The sequence below is a fragment of the Haemorhous mexicanus genome, chromosome Z (genome assembly GCF_027477595.1).
Source record: "Haemorhous mexicanus isolate bHaeMex1 chromosome Z, bHaeMex1.pri, whole genome shotgun sequence".
Lineage (NCBI taxonomy): Eukaryota > Metazoa > Chordata > Aves > Passeriformes > Fringillidae > Haemorhous > Haemorhous mexicanus.
The window spans coordinates 78,777,279-78,794,257 of record NC_082381.1 but is presented as its reverse complement, the minus strand read 5'-3'; the positions used below and the strand labels follow the sequence as shown (position 1 = coordinate 78,794,257).

General features: G+C 38.1%; 1 protein-coding gene across 2 annotated transcripts; it reads right to left on the bottom strand.

The window, feature by feature from the left end:
* Window positions 1-915: 915 nt before the first annotated feature.
* C1QTNF3 (C1q and TNF related 3) lies at window positions 916-15,274 on the bottom strand. 2 transcript variants are annotated; one of them, XM_059836649.1, is made up of 6 exons: window positions 14,791-15,274; window positions 9,663-9,774; window positions 7,339-7,493; window positions 4,629-4,758; window positions 3,834-3,933; window positions 916-2,741 (listed from the first exon to the last, which is right to left on the bottom strand). In XM_059836649.1, exons 1-6 carry the CDS (start codon window positions 15,076-15,078, stop codon window positions 2,582-2,584), a joined length of 945 nt encoding a protein of 314 aa, XP_059692632.1. In that variant the 5' UTR covers window positions 15,079-15,274; the 3' UTR covers window positions 916-2,581. The 2 variants fall into 2 exon arrangements, with proteins under 2 accessions (XP_059692632.1, XP_059692633.1); XM_059836650.1 differs by having other exon boundaries at window positions 14,995-15,264.
* Between the last annotated feature and the right edge of the window lie 1,705 nt (window positions 15,275-16,979).

Below are 16,979 nucleotides of genomic sequence, written 5' to 3'. Positions count from 1 at the left end.
AATAGGGGATAAAAGCCTCTGGTAAAAGACATTTTGTCTTGGGCATCTGCTAAGCAAGAGTCTTTCAATTATCAGCAGCAATGGAAAGATGACTAATCTTCATGAACATTTCTGAGAAAAAAGATCATATATTCCACATGACTTACTGAATATAAAGCGTGTTAATTTTAGAGAAGAAGAGCACACACACACACACACACACACACACACACACTCACTCACTCACTCATATTCACATCAGTTGCTGTATTTTGAAGGATCTTCCTTCTTCTTTTAAAGGAAATTAATATGTAAGTTAACTATTTATTTGTAAAGTATTATGACAATCAGCAGAGATTGCATGCAGTAAATTGCTGAGAAAAGACTGCTGAGATTTCAGTCAAAACCTGAGAATTTTAACTTTGAGTAAAAAACTGTTTAGCTTTAACATTGAAACTGTTCTTTTTTTGTCCAAGAAGGTGGTAATTCTTAGTCACCTTCCACTCTTAGCAGGCCAAGTTGCACAAAACCCATGAAAACAATACAAAATAGGTAAGGCAATACATGACTTTCTTTTATATTATGGCCATTACAGTAAGAAAAAAAGGATCTTAAAATTAGTGTATGTCATACAGTTTCTAAGTGCTTCCTTCTGACCAAAGTGGCCACGTCACAAAGGAGGAATAAGTCCCCAAAGGAAACCTTAAAGATTTAAATTTTATGTAAAAATGTATATATATATATATATATATATATATATATGTATATATACACATGTGTGTAAAATAAATATATTTTAATCCTTAATCCTTAATGCTGTCTTTCTCCCATTCACTAGTAAAATTAATGCTTAGGAAAAACATATTAAAAAGAACATCTCTCTATTGTCTCCAAATGGTAATGTCCTTGGTAAATACAGATACCAGCAAACCAGTATAGCTTTGTAACCATTAATCTTTATTGGATAAATGTATATTTTACGAAGTAAGTTTAACAAAATAACATGGCCTCAGGTTTTGAAAACCTATGTAGCACAGACTTAACCCAAGTTGATAAAGAAATGATTAAAACATATCAGCAACAGTTCACTAAAGCTAATATTTTCAGTGGTTGATGCATAAAACTAAAAAATCACAAGTCATAATCATCAAGTATCAACATGCATTTTTCTTCATAAGATGTGGTTACATACGCTAGGAACGTGTACAAGGACATACAAATTCTTAGGGCAGATTTCAATTCATTTGCTCTGTTGTGCTACTGATACCTGTATCCAGTATAAAAGAATTTGAAATAAATATTTTCCTAACTCCACCTTCTTGTTATACATTAATGGCACATAATAGCTGATTAAAATGTAATGTCTGTAAAAACGAAATTATATTTCATTCACTTTTGTGTGGAGAGCCAGAACAAGGTACATTCAAACTTCAGTATTGATTTTGGTGCTTATTCAAATGAAAACAGCAAGACAGAATTTCAGGTACCCAAATTTTGAAAAGCCGGTGACATGAGTGCCGAAGAGTGGCCCAGTGTATTGGGACCAGAACTACTAAGCCAGCTAGCATTTGCTTTCACCAGTTTAAATACTGAACTGGCTAGCTGCTGCTTTGCAATGGTTTTTCCTGAAATACTGATTCTTGGAAGGCTGCTAGGAAAACTGTTTCAACAACTTCACTGTTAAGTAAATATGCAGTATTATAAGGTACATCCTTCTGGAGAAGCTCCAAACACCTCAAAGTTTGTTTGTCGCTGTGCTGTTGGTGCATCCTGATTTCTCTAGCGTATATGCCTTTGCTTTGACACCCTGCATTGGCTTACATCAGGTTTTAAAAATTCTAAGGCTAGGGGGAAACATTACAGTTCCCCTGCCTGATCCCCTTCACACTGCAAACTAAATTACCTTAGCTTCAAGCTGCTACTAAGGCAAGAACTACTGACATTCTTCTTCTAAGAGAGAGAGAGACTAAGCATAAATATGTGCTAAAAATGTGTGAAAAATGACACCAGATACATCTCCAGAGGTTTGAGATGGGAATGCAATAAACCTGAATCCTTGACATCTATATTTTCACATTTTTTTCTTCGATTTGAGCTCGTTCCAATCCAGTACAAACTTCTTCCTTTAGATCTGGTCTCACCTGAGCCTGCTTTTAATACATTCAGGCCTGTTTCCATGATGCAAATTTAAATGAACATGTAAGAAGAACTGAATAAATGATCCAAAAATTTTGAATCAGTTGTTCAATTCCAGACAAATAACTAAAGTATATTTAGACATGAAATTGACTTTATGTAAACTGCTCTTTAAATTCTTTAAACTCATTTTCTTTTGGTTTTCATTCACTTTTGGGGAAGAGAGCAATAGCAACATTCAATGATTAAATAGGTGCAACCCAGATGACAATAGATACTCTGTGAATCTGTGTCAGCTCCCCAATGTATTCAGCTCATCTCTGATACACAGGTAGCAGCACATTGCATCAAAACAAGGCTTCTTGATCCTCCAATGTTGTAAAGTTATTTCACAGTCCAGTGAAATATAAAAGTTCCAAAAAAGATGTTTTTTCACATAAACATCTATTGAGTTGTTTCCCTTTTTTTACTTGGTTTCAAAAAGAAGAAACCCAGCAAAGGTGGAGAAGCGTTGATGGTCCCCATGGAGGGCTCCATTTCCCATTCGCAGCCAAACTTCATCTCCTTTGGCGAGTTTTAGGACTGCACTGTTTCCTGAAGTATCTGCTTTCCCTTTGGATTCATAGCTAAGGATGAATATTTTAACAAGTCAGTGTTTTGTTTCTCAACAATGACCAAACAAACAACTTTAACAAAAAAAATCCAAGAAGTACATTGTTATCCCAAGCAAAACTTTCTTGAAAGACTTGCCAACATTTTTCAACTTTATAAGGAAATTTTGGCAACTTTCTGCATTTGATCTCCTAGTCAAACTTTGCACCTTACCTAAATGCATTATTTAATTCCTTTCTGAAGTTCTGGAATTGTAATTTATTTTTTCCAGTGCAGGAAACAAATTTTTTGTTTAAAATTAAATGCTGCTCATTGATCGCAACATTACAGATTTCCTGTGATGCTTTTTTTTCCCCTTGAATTCATCCCAACTAATTTTAAGAGCTGAGTCCCTGTGCTCCCAGCACAGGCAGAGAGCAGACACAGGCAGCTTGCTCCATACTGAACCTTTCATTGGAACATAGGTACATTTGATGTGGGCTAGCCTCCTTGTTTTGCCTGAGTGTTGGTCCCCTTTCTTCTACCTCTTGCCTTTTCTTACTTTCTTATTCAGGGGGAATAGAAATGAAGCACTTTTTCCTTTGCAGGGAAGATCTATTGGAGATGAAGCTGCCTGTGGTGGTGTGCTAATGATAAAGAGGCAAGTAAATAGAAGACTTTTGCTTCTTTCTCATCCTTATTACTGCAGCATAAACACTTCCCAAATTTAAAGTAAATTTCTCTTCCCTCATGTTAACAAGACTGTAACTAGTCACTGAACACTTCATTATTTCTTTTCTCTGACAAGCAAAATGAGGATGAAGATATATTTTAGCAGAATGACAGTATGATACCACTGAACTCCAACCCTGACTTGCAGTGCTAACTCAATTCCCCTGAGTTTGAGGAAATGGTGATCAAGGCTGAATTTTAGGTCCACCATTTATGGTATGTATGGTCCAAATATGCAAGCTGAGGATGGCAAAATAAATAGGTTTTCTTGTTGGCTATTTTACCCTAGAGAATTTCTACCAAAATGTGAACAATTTTACGTTTCTTGAAAGGTGAGCAAGCTATCACAACCATACAAATGTTTTTGCATTGAGATGGCCTGGCCCTTTACTTACCTATATAAGCTGAACACTGTATTACCATTATGCATCAAGTACACGTACACTTCCTCCACATCTTCATGTTTCATCATATTGAAAGTAAAGAAATATACCCCTGAAAAGGTTATAAAAAACAACTTGTTTGCTTCATAGAAAGAAGTAATCATGCTGCACATTTGTGCTTCTCGCTTAGAAATCATAACAGCTGTTGACAAAACTGCCTTCCAGTTTTCAGCAGATGTTTTATTTCTGCTTATAGCGTTCCAAAATCTGATTAATTTTAATTCTGCATATGGCAGGTGTTGTTCTTCCTGCATCACAGCTGCATAAGAGGGGGGATTGATGCAGCTGAAAAATAACCCATGAAGAACTGTAATGCTTCATTTCCAGCCACACATCTGTTGCAGGTCAACTCACAGCTGAATTGGCGTGGTGGAGGATGAGGATGAAGAGACTGACAGGAGGCAGGAGGTGGAGGAGGCAACTGTGAAGCTGCTGCTGCTTGCTACAACACTAAGACTGTGGTTCTGTCATCACAGTGGCTGGAGGGCTAAAGAGCCACAGCAAAGCAGACAGTCCTGCTCCCTTCTCAGCCCTGGCCATGCCTCTTCCTCCTGCCTTTGTGTCAGCACTAGTCTCACTGACTGACCACTCTTGGCTTGCCCAGTTTTCAATTAATTTTTCTGGAAAGTAGGTAGCAAGAGCTATGCAGAATGAGTGCAAAGGCTGTTAAATAGTGCCTCATCCTTTTTGACCACACATCTCCCTACAGCTCCAATAATTACATTATTTTGTTTTGCAAATGCTCACCATTCACTGGAGCACCAAATCTCCCAGTCATGACATCAAAAAAATTCCCAACGTTGGTTTCAACGCTACTGAAGATGATCCCACTGTTCTGGTTGCTGAAATGAGTAGCCATCGAAGCCATAAACGCGACCTGCAAAAATCCAGTTCTTATTCAGGCAGTCATTCACGAAAAGCACATGTGTAGAGCAACCAGGTACTGATTTTTTTCCTGTATTTGCGGTCTGTTTATTTTCCTGACAGAGATGTTCTTCTAGGGCTTGCTCCAAGGCCAATAAACTCCAGTTAACAAAACTCCCATTGAATGAAACTGGAAGAAGACTAGAGTTCTCATATTCAATTGGGCTATTCATGACTGTGAAGTAAGTGTATGGTCAAGTGTTTGCAGTTCAGAACCTTAATTTCAGATTTTATTTACTTTTAAATCTTTCTAGAATGATGCAACAGCAATATAGTATTGAAGTGGTGTTTCTGACAAAAAGGTTTTATATAGTTTTATGCATTCCCCAATGCACTTAAACTGGATATTGCTTTTAACTACATTTGTGAAAACAAACAATGCTCAGTAAAATCCATGAAGATTAGTGTTTCTTGCTTAGAGAGACATGAAGTACTTTTATTAGAGGTCCTCTGGAAGTGCTGCAATGCTTTTTCTCTCTTGTCAATTGCCCTCAGTCTTGAAAACAGAGGGTGGTGGAGACCAAGAGAGGAAAATAAGAAAATTAAAACTGTGCTTCAACTTCATGCTTCACTTCTTGTCATAGAAATGTTTCATAGGAAGCAGTGCAAAACATCCCACACCAGACAATTTAAATTACCCTCAGCAAGATACCAGGGAATGACCCTGCCAGCTGGCCTGGTTAGGGAAGGGAGTGACCTTTTCTGTAAGTCTGTCATCCCCCTGCCCCCACTATGTGAGTAAATGGGGAAGAAACAGAATTATTGGACCTTTTTGCCAAAAGTACATGTAGACTTGGCTTTTTTTTCTATCTCAGCCTCTTAAATGACAAGTGTTCAATTGCATCTGGTACTGCCCATCACAAAAATGACTTTTTTTTGTGAGATTCCAGCCATGCTGGTATTTAAAAAATAAAAAAAACCAGCCCAAACTCCTTTTGATTTCAGATCCAAACCAGAACAAAATGAAAACAGACAATCAAATGCAAGTCTGGATCCAACAACGGAAATCGTTAGCCATCTGCTCTGAAATTTAAGGAGCTCCAGATGTGAGCTGAAAGCTTGGGCTGATTTTCCTTACCCGTGCATGGATGCATTTTCTATTACGGCAAATTGTTAATATCTTGTTTCTCAGCCAGGATCACATCAAAGTTCATCGTGTGTTAAAGGAAAGCAGCTGCAGTGGCAGATTGATGGAATTTATTGCTTTTTGTCTAGATTTCATTTCACAGTCTCTTTGACCCTGAGCTACTTTTTGTGGGCTGAACAGAACAGCAGAAAAATATATCTTTTCTCCCTAGGTCTCATTATGAAGTAGCAGGTCAGCATGGATACACAAAGTTTTTCAAAATAATCCTGTACTTAAAACAGTATTGTATTCAAAAGTTTTTTCTCCTATACCACCACTGACTTTAAAATTCTCAAGTATGGTGGTAAGAAATACTGTAAACATTTTTAAATACATCTGATAAAAGAAGTGATGGAATTTTAAGTATTGGAAATAGGTATTACAATATGAGCTTTCCTTGTTCATCCTCTTTCATCACTCAGTTTTAATTACAATACTACAATTGTCCTTATGTAAGGTAAAAACAAGTGGTAGTTAATTTTAAAATTGTAGAAGGACATATGTTGAATGTAATTAAAGGTATGTTTATAAGATATTCAGCTATACCATGAGTATATATTTGATGTAGTTCGACATCATATATTATGTGTATCTGCACATATATGAATATGTATATATGTATCTCTGTGTGTGTATAGAAATAGATATATATTATATATATCTATATCTATACACACATAATATACATTTATATATACATACACAAACTCTCTGCCATCTGCCAGATTCCTGGGATTTGAAGAATATTAATCAAAAAGCTGTGAGATTGTGCCAATATAAGAGCTGAGCTCACAACTCAGGCATGAACCCATATTTAAATGCTCATCTGACTTTTGAATTATTCATTCATAGGCAGAACCTACATGGCCCCAAACATATTTAAAATATGTAGACATATAAATATACAGATAACTGCTGAGGGGTATCTTTTGAAACTAGAGGACTCTTACTGCACTCAAAAATTTTGAGCTTGTACTTTGAGGAGCTGGATACATGTGCTTCTGAGAATCTCATAAAGCCAGGCTGCCCTGAGAAACATGATTCCTTTACTCTTTCCATATGCTGTGGGAAGTGCAATTATTTATGTGATACAGCTTGGTAGGAAAATAATAGTCCCTGCTATTCTCCATTAATAACCCAGACACTGGCATTTTGCCCTCAAAGGGAAGCATATATGTTTCTTCCTGCCTATTTCTCAGCTGGATTCTGACTAAAGCTTTTCTTTTCCAGAAAGATCTGGCAGAGTGCTTTTTTCAGTAAGGACAAGGGCTGTATATGCAGTTACAGTATTAATTTACAAGGGGATTTTCTTCTTCGGTATCTTACAGTAATAAGGTGCTGTTTTTTCAGCGAAGAAAACCATAATCTGAGGTTTGCTGCAGCCAATACGAGCCAGAGATGTTGTACCTGTAACTCTGGGGGAATCCCAGGGTAACCCTTCTCGCCTTTGGGTCCATGATGGCCACGCTCTCCTCTTGGTCCAATATCTCCTTTGTCTCCTTTCTCACCTTTGGCTCCTTCCTGGCCAGTTGCTCCATTATTACCATTGTTTCCATGATTTCCTGAAGGGAAACAAAGCTTTCTGTTTTATTTAAATAATTTATCATATCACACTTAACAGACAAGTGTGACAGGGTCCTCTTCCACCAGCTTGCAACACAGGTACTCTTCAGGGCCATGAGCCCCAGGCTGAGATGAAACAGATGAGAAACTGCTGTGTGGTCAGGTTGATGGTAAAGGTTTTGGTGAAGGACATAGATTTTGGGAGTTAACCCTCATGTTGCTGTATAAACTGGTGGTGTCTCAAGTCATTGCTTTGCTGGGGAGATGTGCAGGAAGACCTCAGCAGACAGAAGGCCCAAGGAAAACAAAAGCCACTTTCAGTTGCCACGTACTAGGTAGCCTGCAGAAGTAATTTTGCTTTTGCTTTAGTATAAACATCAGTTTCCTCGTAAATTAAGTCAATCATGATAGGATAAGATTGTTTTGAATAAGATTTTGCTATCTTTAAAACACATCCACACAAATGATGAATGTCTGTAGCATTAAAGTTGTAAAAATCTGTGCTAAAAACAGGACAGTGTCTATTCACAGGGTGCTGGCTAGGGGTCGTTTGATTGCATAGTCCTAGATTTAAAGAGAGACAAAATTTTTATAGTTAAGCTTTTTTTGAGGTGGCTTACTGTGAGTAAATGAGTAAAATAACTCATTGCAAACCATACTCATGCATCTGCAGTATTACTTACTTCCTGGTGTTGACTGACTAAATTACTAAGCAAATGTCTATGCAGCTGACAGGATTTTAAAGTTGGCTAGAATCACTGAGCAATTATTATGCCTCCTGCAGCAAAAGCTTGATCTTTCAGCTCAGGGGATTAATTAATGTCATCATTGTTCTAATTCAACCTGAATTAAAACTAGGTTTTTTGCCACTCTTCTTGTTCTTTGATTATTCTCTCTTACAAATTTACAAGAAGAATAGTGTTGTTTGAGATCAAATCTGATGATGAAGTGATCCTTCAGAGTTTTTCTATTAAGGAATAAAACAAACTTCAAACGAGGAAGCCAAATGCTGAAAGAATTTATGCACATTTTTGTTTGGATAGAGGAATCTGCAGCTCTTAAAAATAACAAGAATGATCCCTTGAATGTGAAGCCAGAACTGCTCTACCAATTCAGAATAGAAGTCTGTAAGCAACATTTGATTCAATCAAGGGGAAAAGCAACTGCTGCTGTTCCCCTTACAGGCACAACAACATGAAATCCAGCAAATGAAGGAGACAGAAATCCCAGGGTGCAGGAGGCTGCTGCCAGAAGTACATTTGTGGTATCCTGCACTGACAGAAAGTGGGACTGAGACGGGAAGAAAGGGCAGAGCTGGGACTAGGCCATGCCCCAGTGTGTCCACTGCAGCCTTGAAAATGTGGCTCTAGTATAAAATTTTATCTTGCTTCTAAGAATGCAACAATTTATTAGTAAGCAATGGATCACTGAATTGCATTTTTATTGTGTTAACAGAAGATGTAAGTTTTTCAAGAAGAGACAAGTCTGTCTTTTGGTGACCTGCTCATTTATGTTGTACTTCTGCTTTAGGAATGATTTCCAAATCCCTGAAGGTAGATGATATAACAAACTGACACCAGCATGCAACCAACATTTCCCTTCTCTAGGCTCTTCTATTTCCATATTAATTATCAGATCAAAGTATATACTTTTCTTGTGTATGCTGTTCTTCTGTGGACATTTTTTATGTTAAAAAGGGGGGATTTTTTATTACAAAAGCCAACATGAAAGAAGAAAGTGAAGGAATTTCTGTGGGAGAACAGAAGCATTGTGTTTCTGTAAAATATTGGCTAGCAGTATGCTAGATGAAGAAAAGCCCTTGAATACAGTACACAGTAACACAGCTGGATGTACAAAGGTGATGACAATAATCAGCTCCAGGGAACAAGTTCTTCCAAGTTTATTGGGAACTTCATGCTGTTTTAAGAAAGACCAATTTTTCCTAAGATTACTTTCAGTATGAATTTGTGAAAGCTGAATTTTAATAACAAATAGACATTCAGTGGAAAATACCTTGGAATATAACTGAAATTATAGAAAAACTTGTTCCTGAATCACTGTCCCCAAACACTGATGTTTGGACTACTCTCTGATATTTTGTAGAATAGCCTGTAATTTATGGCCTGCAATTGGACTGATAAAAAAAGTGAATTAAACTTCATCTTTACCTGGCATCCCAGGGGGCCCAGGAGGTCCTGGGGGCCCTTGGTAGAGTCGAACTCCAAAGTCACCTCGGCAGCAGGAACTGCAGTCTGGATTCTGCGGTCCAGGCTGGGGGGGCTAAGTGCACAAAAAAAGGCTTTAAGTAGCTCATTCATGGAGGACATCAATCTTATGCGTGTTGGTTACAGGGTCTTCATTATATATTTCTGTTTATATACTTGGTAAGTTTTCAAAACAGTTCTTATCTGGCATGAAATTCTCACATAGGTTATCCCTGAAGATGTTATTTTTGGAAGATTTAAAGTAATAGCTCTTGAAGCATTCAAAAATCTAAAACGAATATTAAAAAAAAAAACCCAGCTTATCCTGTAAGTAATGAAGGTTTTTAAAATAAATGAATACCCACTAATGAAATTTAGATGAATATTTCAATTCGTTTCACATCCTGATCCCACATTTCAACTGACCTTTGATGACAAACATGCCAATGTACAACCAGTGGTTGCACACAAGGGACTTGATTTGACCTTCAGCAGTGAACTATCCTCCATTAAACATAAATAAAACTGTGTTGGACCACCCAAAGAAGATACTAAAAAAAACATCTGTGCAGCATATTCTTTTTCATGATCCTAGACCTGTGTATTTACAGGCTACTAAAGTTGGGAGACCCTAAAAAAGTGCCAAGACACAAGACAAAATTTTGAACTTACCACAACACAAGGTGTTAGGGGCTTTTGATGATTTGTAGTGGCGAATGTGTAACTATGAAAATTTATATGCTGACTAATACAGCAGCATAAATAAAGTAATGAGTTTATTATGTACAGCTCAGATACTATAGTAATCAGTTTAATAATGGCTTTGTTTGAGTGGTTTTCTTTTCCATATTTTTTTCTGTTTATACTAGTGGAGACTCATTCAATTCTGACTGAATTTCATAACTTAGTTGTCATAGATCTTCCAGTATGTCAGATAAGGCCAAGATTCAGTGTTTGATTTTATTCCTCTACCTCCTCATTTGTTCCCTCTTTGTTTCTTTTCCCTGCAATTCTTTCCTAATATCCTGAGATGCAAACCAGATGCAAACCTTCAGTTCTTAAAATCTGGAGATGAATAGTTACACCAATCCAACTACTACTTTTCTTTAATCATTCTACTATTTGCATCCCTTCCCTTTCTTTTCCCTAATCTTTATCATTGTCAAGTTACTTGCCCAATGCAGACTTATTGGTTTAGTGTCAGAAAATGAGCCTCTGTCAGGGTGGGGGCTGTCAAATGAGCGCACAGATGTGCTGTATTCCTGCCCTCAGTGTCATCTGAATGCCCTCAGATGCCATCTGAAACATTCTGCCTGTATTTTGGACAATACCAAGCCCCCAGAATTCATTGATTTCAGGAGGCTTAGGAACTTATGGGTACAGAAAATTCATTTCATGACACCACCAAAACACTGCAGCTCCTCCGACAAGACAGGCACATGCCCTGTCCAGCTGGAACCAGTGATGGAGTTACCATGGGAATAAAGGCTGACTTGACAGCTGAACAAATATCCTTCATATTCAAAGAGTTATGGAAAAGTTAAGACTTGCCAATGGGCAGAAGGGCTTCATACTTATGGGGTTTGGTCAAGGTTATGCTTTTTAGATTAATTCTGGACAAGGCCTATACTTAATGAGAAAAATAGGTTCTGCCTCTTGAACTCTCTCTTCCTGGAGAACCTGTTTGTATTTTTCCGGCTGTTTTGTCTCTTCCAGTTGTTAGGCAGGATATAACTGACAATCACCAAATGCACTTTTTATAATATTCCTGGTATGAGAGAAGAAGTAGCTCTGCTTTCAGCCCATTTTCAGTCCTCAAAAGGGAGCCAAGTACAAGAGGACTGTAATTGTGCAAGCATGTTGTATCCCCTAAAAGAATAATGTTGATTTTTGCATTGAGATTAAAATCTCCATCTCTTTTTAGATAGTGCTTCATATTCATATTAAATGGGAAGGTGAACTAAATACACACCTGCCAAGAGCAAATAAGTCATATCAGCCTAAAAAAATCCAAATACTTAGAAGAGATTGTAATTGAAGGAAGAAAATTGAAGGATTGTAATTGAAGTGGACTGCATGTGAGACTTTCTCTGTGCAGAGGCAATTTGTCTTTTTCAGACAATGTACTGAAATCTTGAACAACTTTATTAGAGAAACAGCTATTTTAAAATAAAATAGATACAAGCAATAGTCATAACCAAGTGCTATTAGGCATTACCTCAAAAAAAAGCTCATCAGGTTCTCAGGTGTGAAATAAGGCAAGTCCTGCCAGTCTGGTTGTATGCAACAGTTCCACTGATTTAAAAATAACTGTTTATGCAAGTCATAAAGTAATTAGTTTATTACTTTTATTCTTTCACTAGGAGAAAAAAATTATTCATGGTCAGCTGCCAAGGCTGAGGAATATTTAGGATTTTCTTCTAATCTTTAAAAGCAGAGAACTTCATGAAGAGTACATTTAAAGGAAAAACATGTTCCTAAAATAAAATTACACTCAAATGTGACATAAAGATTAGTTCCAATCTACTTGCCAAAGGCATCCTTTGCAGCCATTTGTGCAGAAATTTTGTCAGTGATTCTTTGGCTTTGCTGCCAGGACATGCATATGATTTAGGAGCTTGTGAAATGCATCTGCCACATTGATATCCTAACACTGATAGAAAACTGGAACTATTTCTGAGGCTATCTGCTGAATTTCCCATGATTTATTGTATGGGAGAATGATCTAGGCAACAGATCATCTATGAAATTCCCTTGATTTAAAGCTGTGAACAAGTCATAATTGGAGACCCAGCCTTTGACCTTTTTTGAGTTCCTGATTAATTTTATTAATTTCTATTTTATTGTCTAAGACAATGCAGAAGACGAGTGATGTACCTCCACCATTCTTGGCTTCTGTTCTGAATGCAAAATATCTGTCTCTGTGGGCACTGAGGCCCTTCATGCCCCTTTCTCCAAGCAAAGAAGCAAACAAAAGTTGCCAAAATTCAGGGTAAAACACTGCTTGGCTAGTGATATTTAAAGATTTTCAAAGAGCAACCTGAAATGGAAAAATGGTCTGTCATGACTCTCCTTAGTCACTAAAAGTTCTTGTTCTAGAGAAATATTTTACATGAGTTTACAGCAGAGTGGAAGCTAGTCTTGCACCCAGTGCAGCAAAGACAATAGTAACAACAAATACTGTCATCTCTTTTTCACAACAGGGAATGAGACCTTTGAAACACTTCGGCAAGAGGGTGAAATTCCCTAGCCTGAAATCGCTTTAGCTGGGTAGAGCTATTCCATCTAAAACAACCAAGAAAGCAGGAAAAAGGAATTGAATAGTTTCCATATAACTCTAGGGAAAGAGAGAGATTTGACATGAATTAAAACATGTCAGTGCCACCTTTGTTCTTCCTCTGCCTAGAAATTCCTGGAGTCTGGAAGTGGAAAACACATATTGCGTAAGCCACTGTGTGATTGATTATCCCTGTCATGCATCTGCTAGTGCTCCATTTCATTTCAGTAAGCCAAAAATTGCATCATTTCTCCAGAAAAGATTGCTTCCTGGAGATGGGCTGGCAGGTAAATGACTGCCATCAGCTGTACTCACATCACAGGGCTTGTTTTTATTGTCACAACCAGCTCCCCAGCAGGCAGCTCCAGACAAGTTGCATTAAACTCTCTGACAAGAGACACATGCAGCCCGAACACACTTTCTGCAGAGGAAAGTTTGAGCCCTAAAAAGAGGTGGTTTTGCATCAAATCCTGCATTTTCTGAATTTGTGTAGTGTTAAAGGGGACTCTTCTGTGCAAGGTCTGCAGCACGCAGCTGCAGAACTCTCCCTGCAGTAAAGAGGTCTACTGGCTCTTTGGTCTGTGCACATTGTGTTTTACACTGCTTACATTCTGCAAACACAGTTCAACATGCCTTCAGTTAAATATCTGTTCTGCTGAGTGCACTGGAGGAACATTTAACTCCTGCCCAAGAAATACAAAATGCAAAGCACTGTGAAGTTTGAATACAGGGAATACAGTGTTGTATTAAACCTCGTCCCTTACTTGGATGTGTTTCAGTTCTTCAAGGCCAGCACAGGATTAAAATCAGACCTCTTCTCTCCTTATCACAATATAGGTTATTATTCAACACTTATCTGCATGTCCTTGATTTTGGCAATTCAAAATACCGTATTTTGATCTGAAGAAATTTTAAAACCCCAGAGGGTAAAAGGTGAACTATACAGGACTCAAATATTTGTATCAGCTGTAGGAAAAACCACTCATGTTCTTGCTGTTAATAAAACACACTGATGGAAAAACCCCCTTCATTTGAGTGTAATTTTGTTTTGCCTAGTGCTAGGAAAAGCTTCCTCTTCTGCCTTCAGATTTTTTTCTTTCAAATTTGGACTACAATATTTTGTGTAAAATCAAGTTATGCCATTTTCCCTGTGTTATAAACTAATGACTGTAGTATGCAAAGTGCCATGAAAGGCAAAAAATATTCTCAGTTTAAAATGCAGATACTGCAGATGATTTAGAATTTCATTGCAAGCCTTTTTTCTTCTTAAACTCTCAGTTGATTTATATTTTTAGATCTACTCGATTCATTAGTACCTGGTTTTTTTTAAGCTCCTCCTTAGAATAAAACTTTTTTAGCATTCAGAATTTCATTATTTTTGTCTCAAGCTCAAGAAATATACTTTATATACATCATTTTAAAGTAAAATTATTCTCTGCTAATTGAATCTCTCCAAATACTCTAGAAAAGCTGTATCTTTCCTTCACATCCAAATGAATTAGAAATATCTGAAAACTTTGATATATTAATAATTAATACCTTGGGATAATTAAGAGTATGTATTTCAGCATATATGATTTCACAAGTTCACAGTTTCAACAGAACAAAGCACTGCTGCCTGTGTTGAAACCAGTGTCCCCAACCACTGATGGTTCTACCAGCTCATTTAAAGATCCTATAAAGCAGCCCAGCAGGATACAGACCAATACACAGCTTTAATAAAAATTATTTCATTAATATATCACTAGTAATGTTAGCAAAAAAAAAAAATCTCATTAGCTTTAAAGATATCTTTAGAAGATTAATTCAGAGTACCTGGACTCTATCTGAGGTAGTCAGTTCTACATCATCTACCTCTGGTCTCAGGACATTATGGTCTGTAGATGTGCTATTATCAACAGTCCACTCTATAAGTTGATGCCGCTGCTTCAATATTTCCCTGCTTCTGGAACCTTTGTGACCAGTCTGGTGGTGACTTTGCAATATTTTGGCCACTGGTTTATAAGATCTTCTGCTCACCTCCATGTATTCATCTTGACACAGGCAAAATGGAAGAAAAAATAAAGCCAGTAGATGCCAACTGATGAAATCCTTCTCTGCCATGTTAATCAAAATAATTTTTCAGGAGTCCAGCAAATGCCTTGCAGAAGGAGAACTTCTTTGCTGCACCAGACGTTATGTGGTCCTTTCAGCTTCTCCACTAGTAAGCCTGGCACTGAGACCAGTACCAGGTTTTATACGCTTGCATGCAATAAATAAAACTAAAAATGCCAAAGTGACAGGATCCTTCATCCAAAATCAGTCATGCTCCTTTAAACAAACCAGGCATTATTCACCACTTCACCACCACAAGGAAAATTGATTTGTATGCTGGAAATGACCACAGCATTTAATGGACTCCTGTGGTTCCTATTTGGGGGCATTAAAAAATGTAGCACCTTTCCTTTGGCATGTTTTTGTTTAAGTGTGAAAAAATGTGATGGAAATGGGGAACATGTGGCTAATGGTTTACGCTCCTTGATTAGACATGGAAAGGCTGTGAATTCACACTCTTAAATGTCTTTTGGACACAGTCACCTTTCTTATTTGCCAGGAAATTCACACACACAACTGCGTCAGCCCAGTCTAAAAAACCCTTCCAAAAGCAATTAGGAAACAAAAGCACAAGAGGAGCTTTTGCATATGAACCTGACCCAGTGGCTGTTTCTGACTATGCTTTTCATTCACTAGAAGAAAAATATTGAATTTCTGTCAGTTGGCCAGCAGTGGAAGGAGACTGGGTAAGTAGCTTTAAAAAACTGGGTTGAATTCAGATTCACAGAGCCCCATTTCTCAGCATTAGTTCAACATGCTTGGCCAAGTTGTATTTTCTCCCTTGAGTTCCTAATGTTTTCCTAAATCTAATTGCCAAACCAAGTTTTATGTTTTCGCTGCCAAGTAAATATAAATTTACCAGGGGCTTATTTCAGACTAAAAGAATCAAATTATATGTGTATAATAATAATATCCTTATTTTACTTCTTGAACCACCCACTAGTATTCTCTGGAAAGCCATAACTGCAGGATGCAGTTCTGTATGCGCATCCACAAGCACACCCAGCCTCCCCAAAAGCAAGCAGCTCCTTGGTCTGTGAGCAAGTCTTCACCAGCACATGGCTGCAACAGCATTCCTGCAGAAGGCATCAGTCCCAGGAATGATCCCCAGCCCTGCAATGTCATGGCTGCTGAGTGAGGGTAAGAGATCTCCTCAATGATGGTGAGAAAGGATTCTCTGTTCCATATCCTGCTTCCTTCTCTGGGAGTCAGCGGGAGAACTCATGCCCCAGGAGAGACCCTGGCTGGAGAGGAGTGAGAGGGTGAGCCCTTTGCAGCTGGGGGCTGTTTGCCAGTGTCACCAGCACAAAGAGTGACAGTGTTGGCTGGTACCCTGCCACTTGCCATGGCAATTTCCCACTCAACAGCACTCAGAGGGGAATCTGGGCCTGCGGCACTCCCCCCAGAGACAATGCTAGCCCCCATAGACACGAGGGGTCTGGAACAGTGCTCCAGCCAACTAGAGGCAGCCAAGGGCTGGTGTTCCCTTTTTCTCATTCTCCACCAGCCAAGTATGGCATAGGAGCAGAAACCTCAGCTCCTGTGGGCTCAGTGCTTGCCCCCAAGGATAAACATGACCGAGTTGTCTCAGTGACACTCACTCTTCACTGCCAGGAACAGAGGTGGTTATCCTGATTATCTCAGCCCACAGGCTTGCCAGGCAGAATTGCATCTTCTTGCTTCATGCTTTTGTTGTGTTTATTGCTCCTGTGTTAAAGATTTAATGGCAGGAACCTTTAACTGAAACTTAATTCAATTGCAGTGAATTTCAGTCTTGGATTCCCAAGGCAGATATTCAGAATTATTAAATAACACTTCATAGATTAGCTCTTGAGCCTTGCTGCAGTATATAAATATTAATTAACTAAATCGTCTTGCAGAAGATGCTCATTAGCCTATGCTTTATGACT

What these genes read in the sequence shown, in the direction of transcription:
- C1QTNF3 (XM_059836649.1), bottom strand. Translation starts at nt 15,078, where the DNA reads ATGGCAGAGAAGGATTTCATCAGTTGGCATCTACTGGCTTTATTTTTT. An exon ending in GGATTCCCCCAGAGTTACAG is followed by an intron (nt 4,759 to 7,338) that starts GTACAACATCTC and finishes GGATTTTTGCAG; the next exon opens with GTCGCGTTTATGGCTTCGAT. An exon ending in ATTTGGTGCTCCAGTGAATG is followed by an intron (nt 3,934 to 4,628) that starts GTGAGCATTTGC and finishes TAACCTTTTCAG; the next exon opens with GGGTATATTTCTTTACTTTC.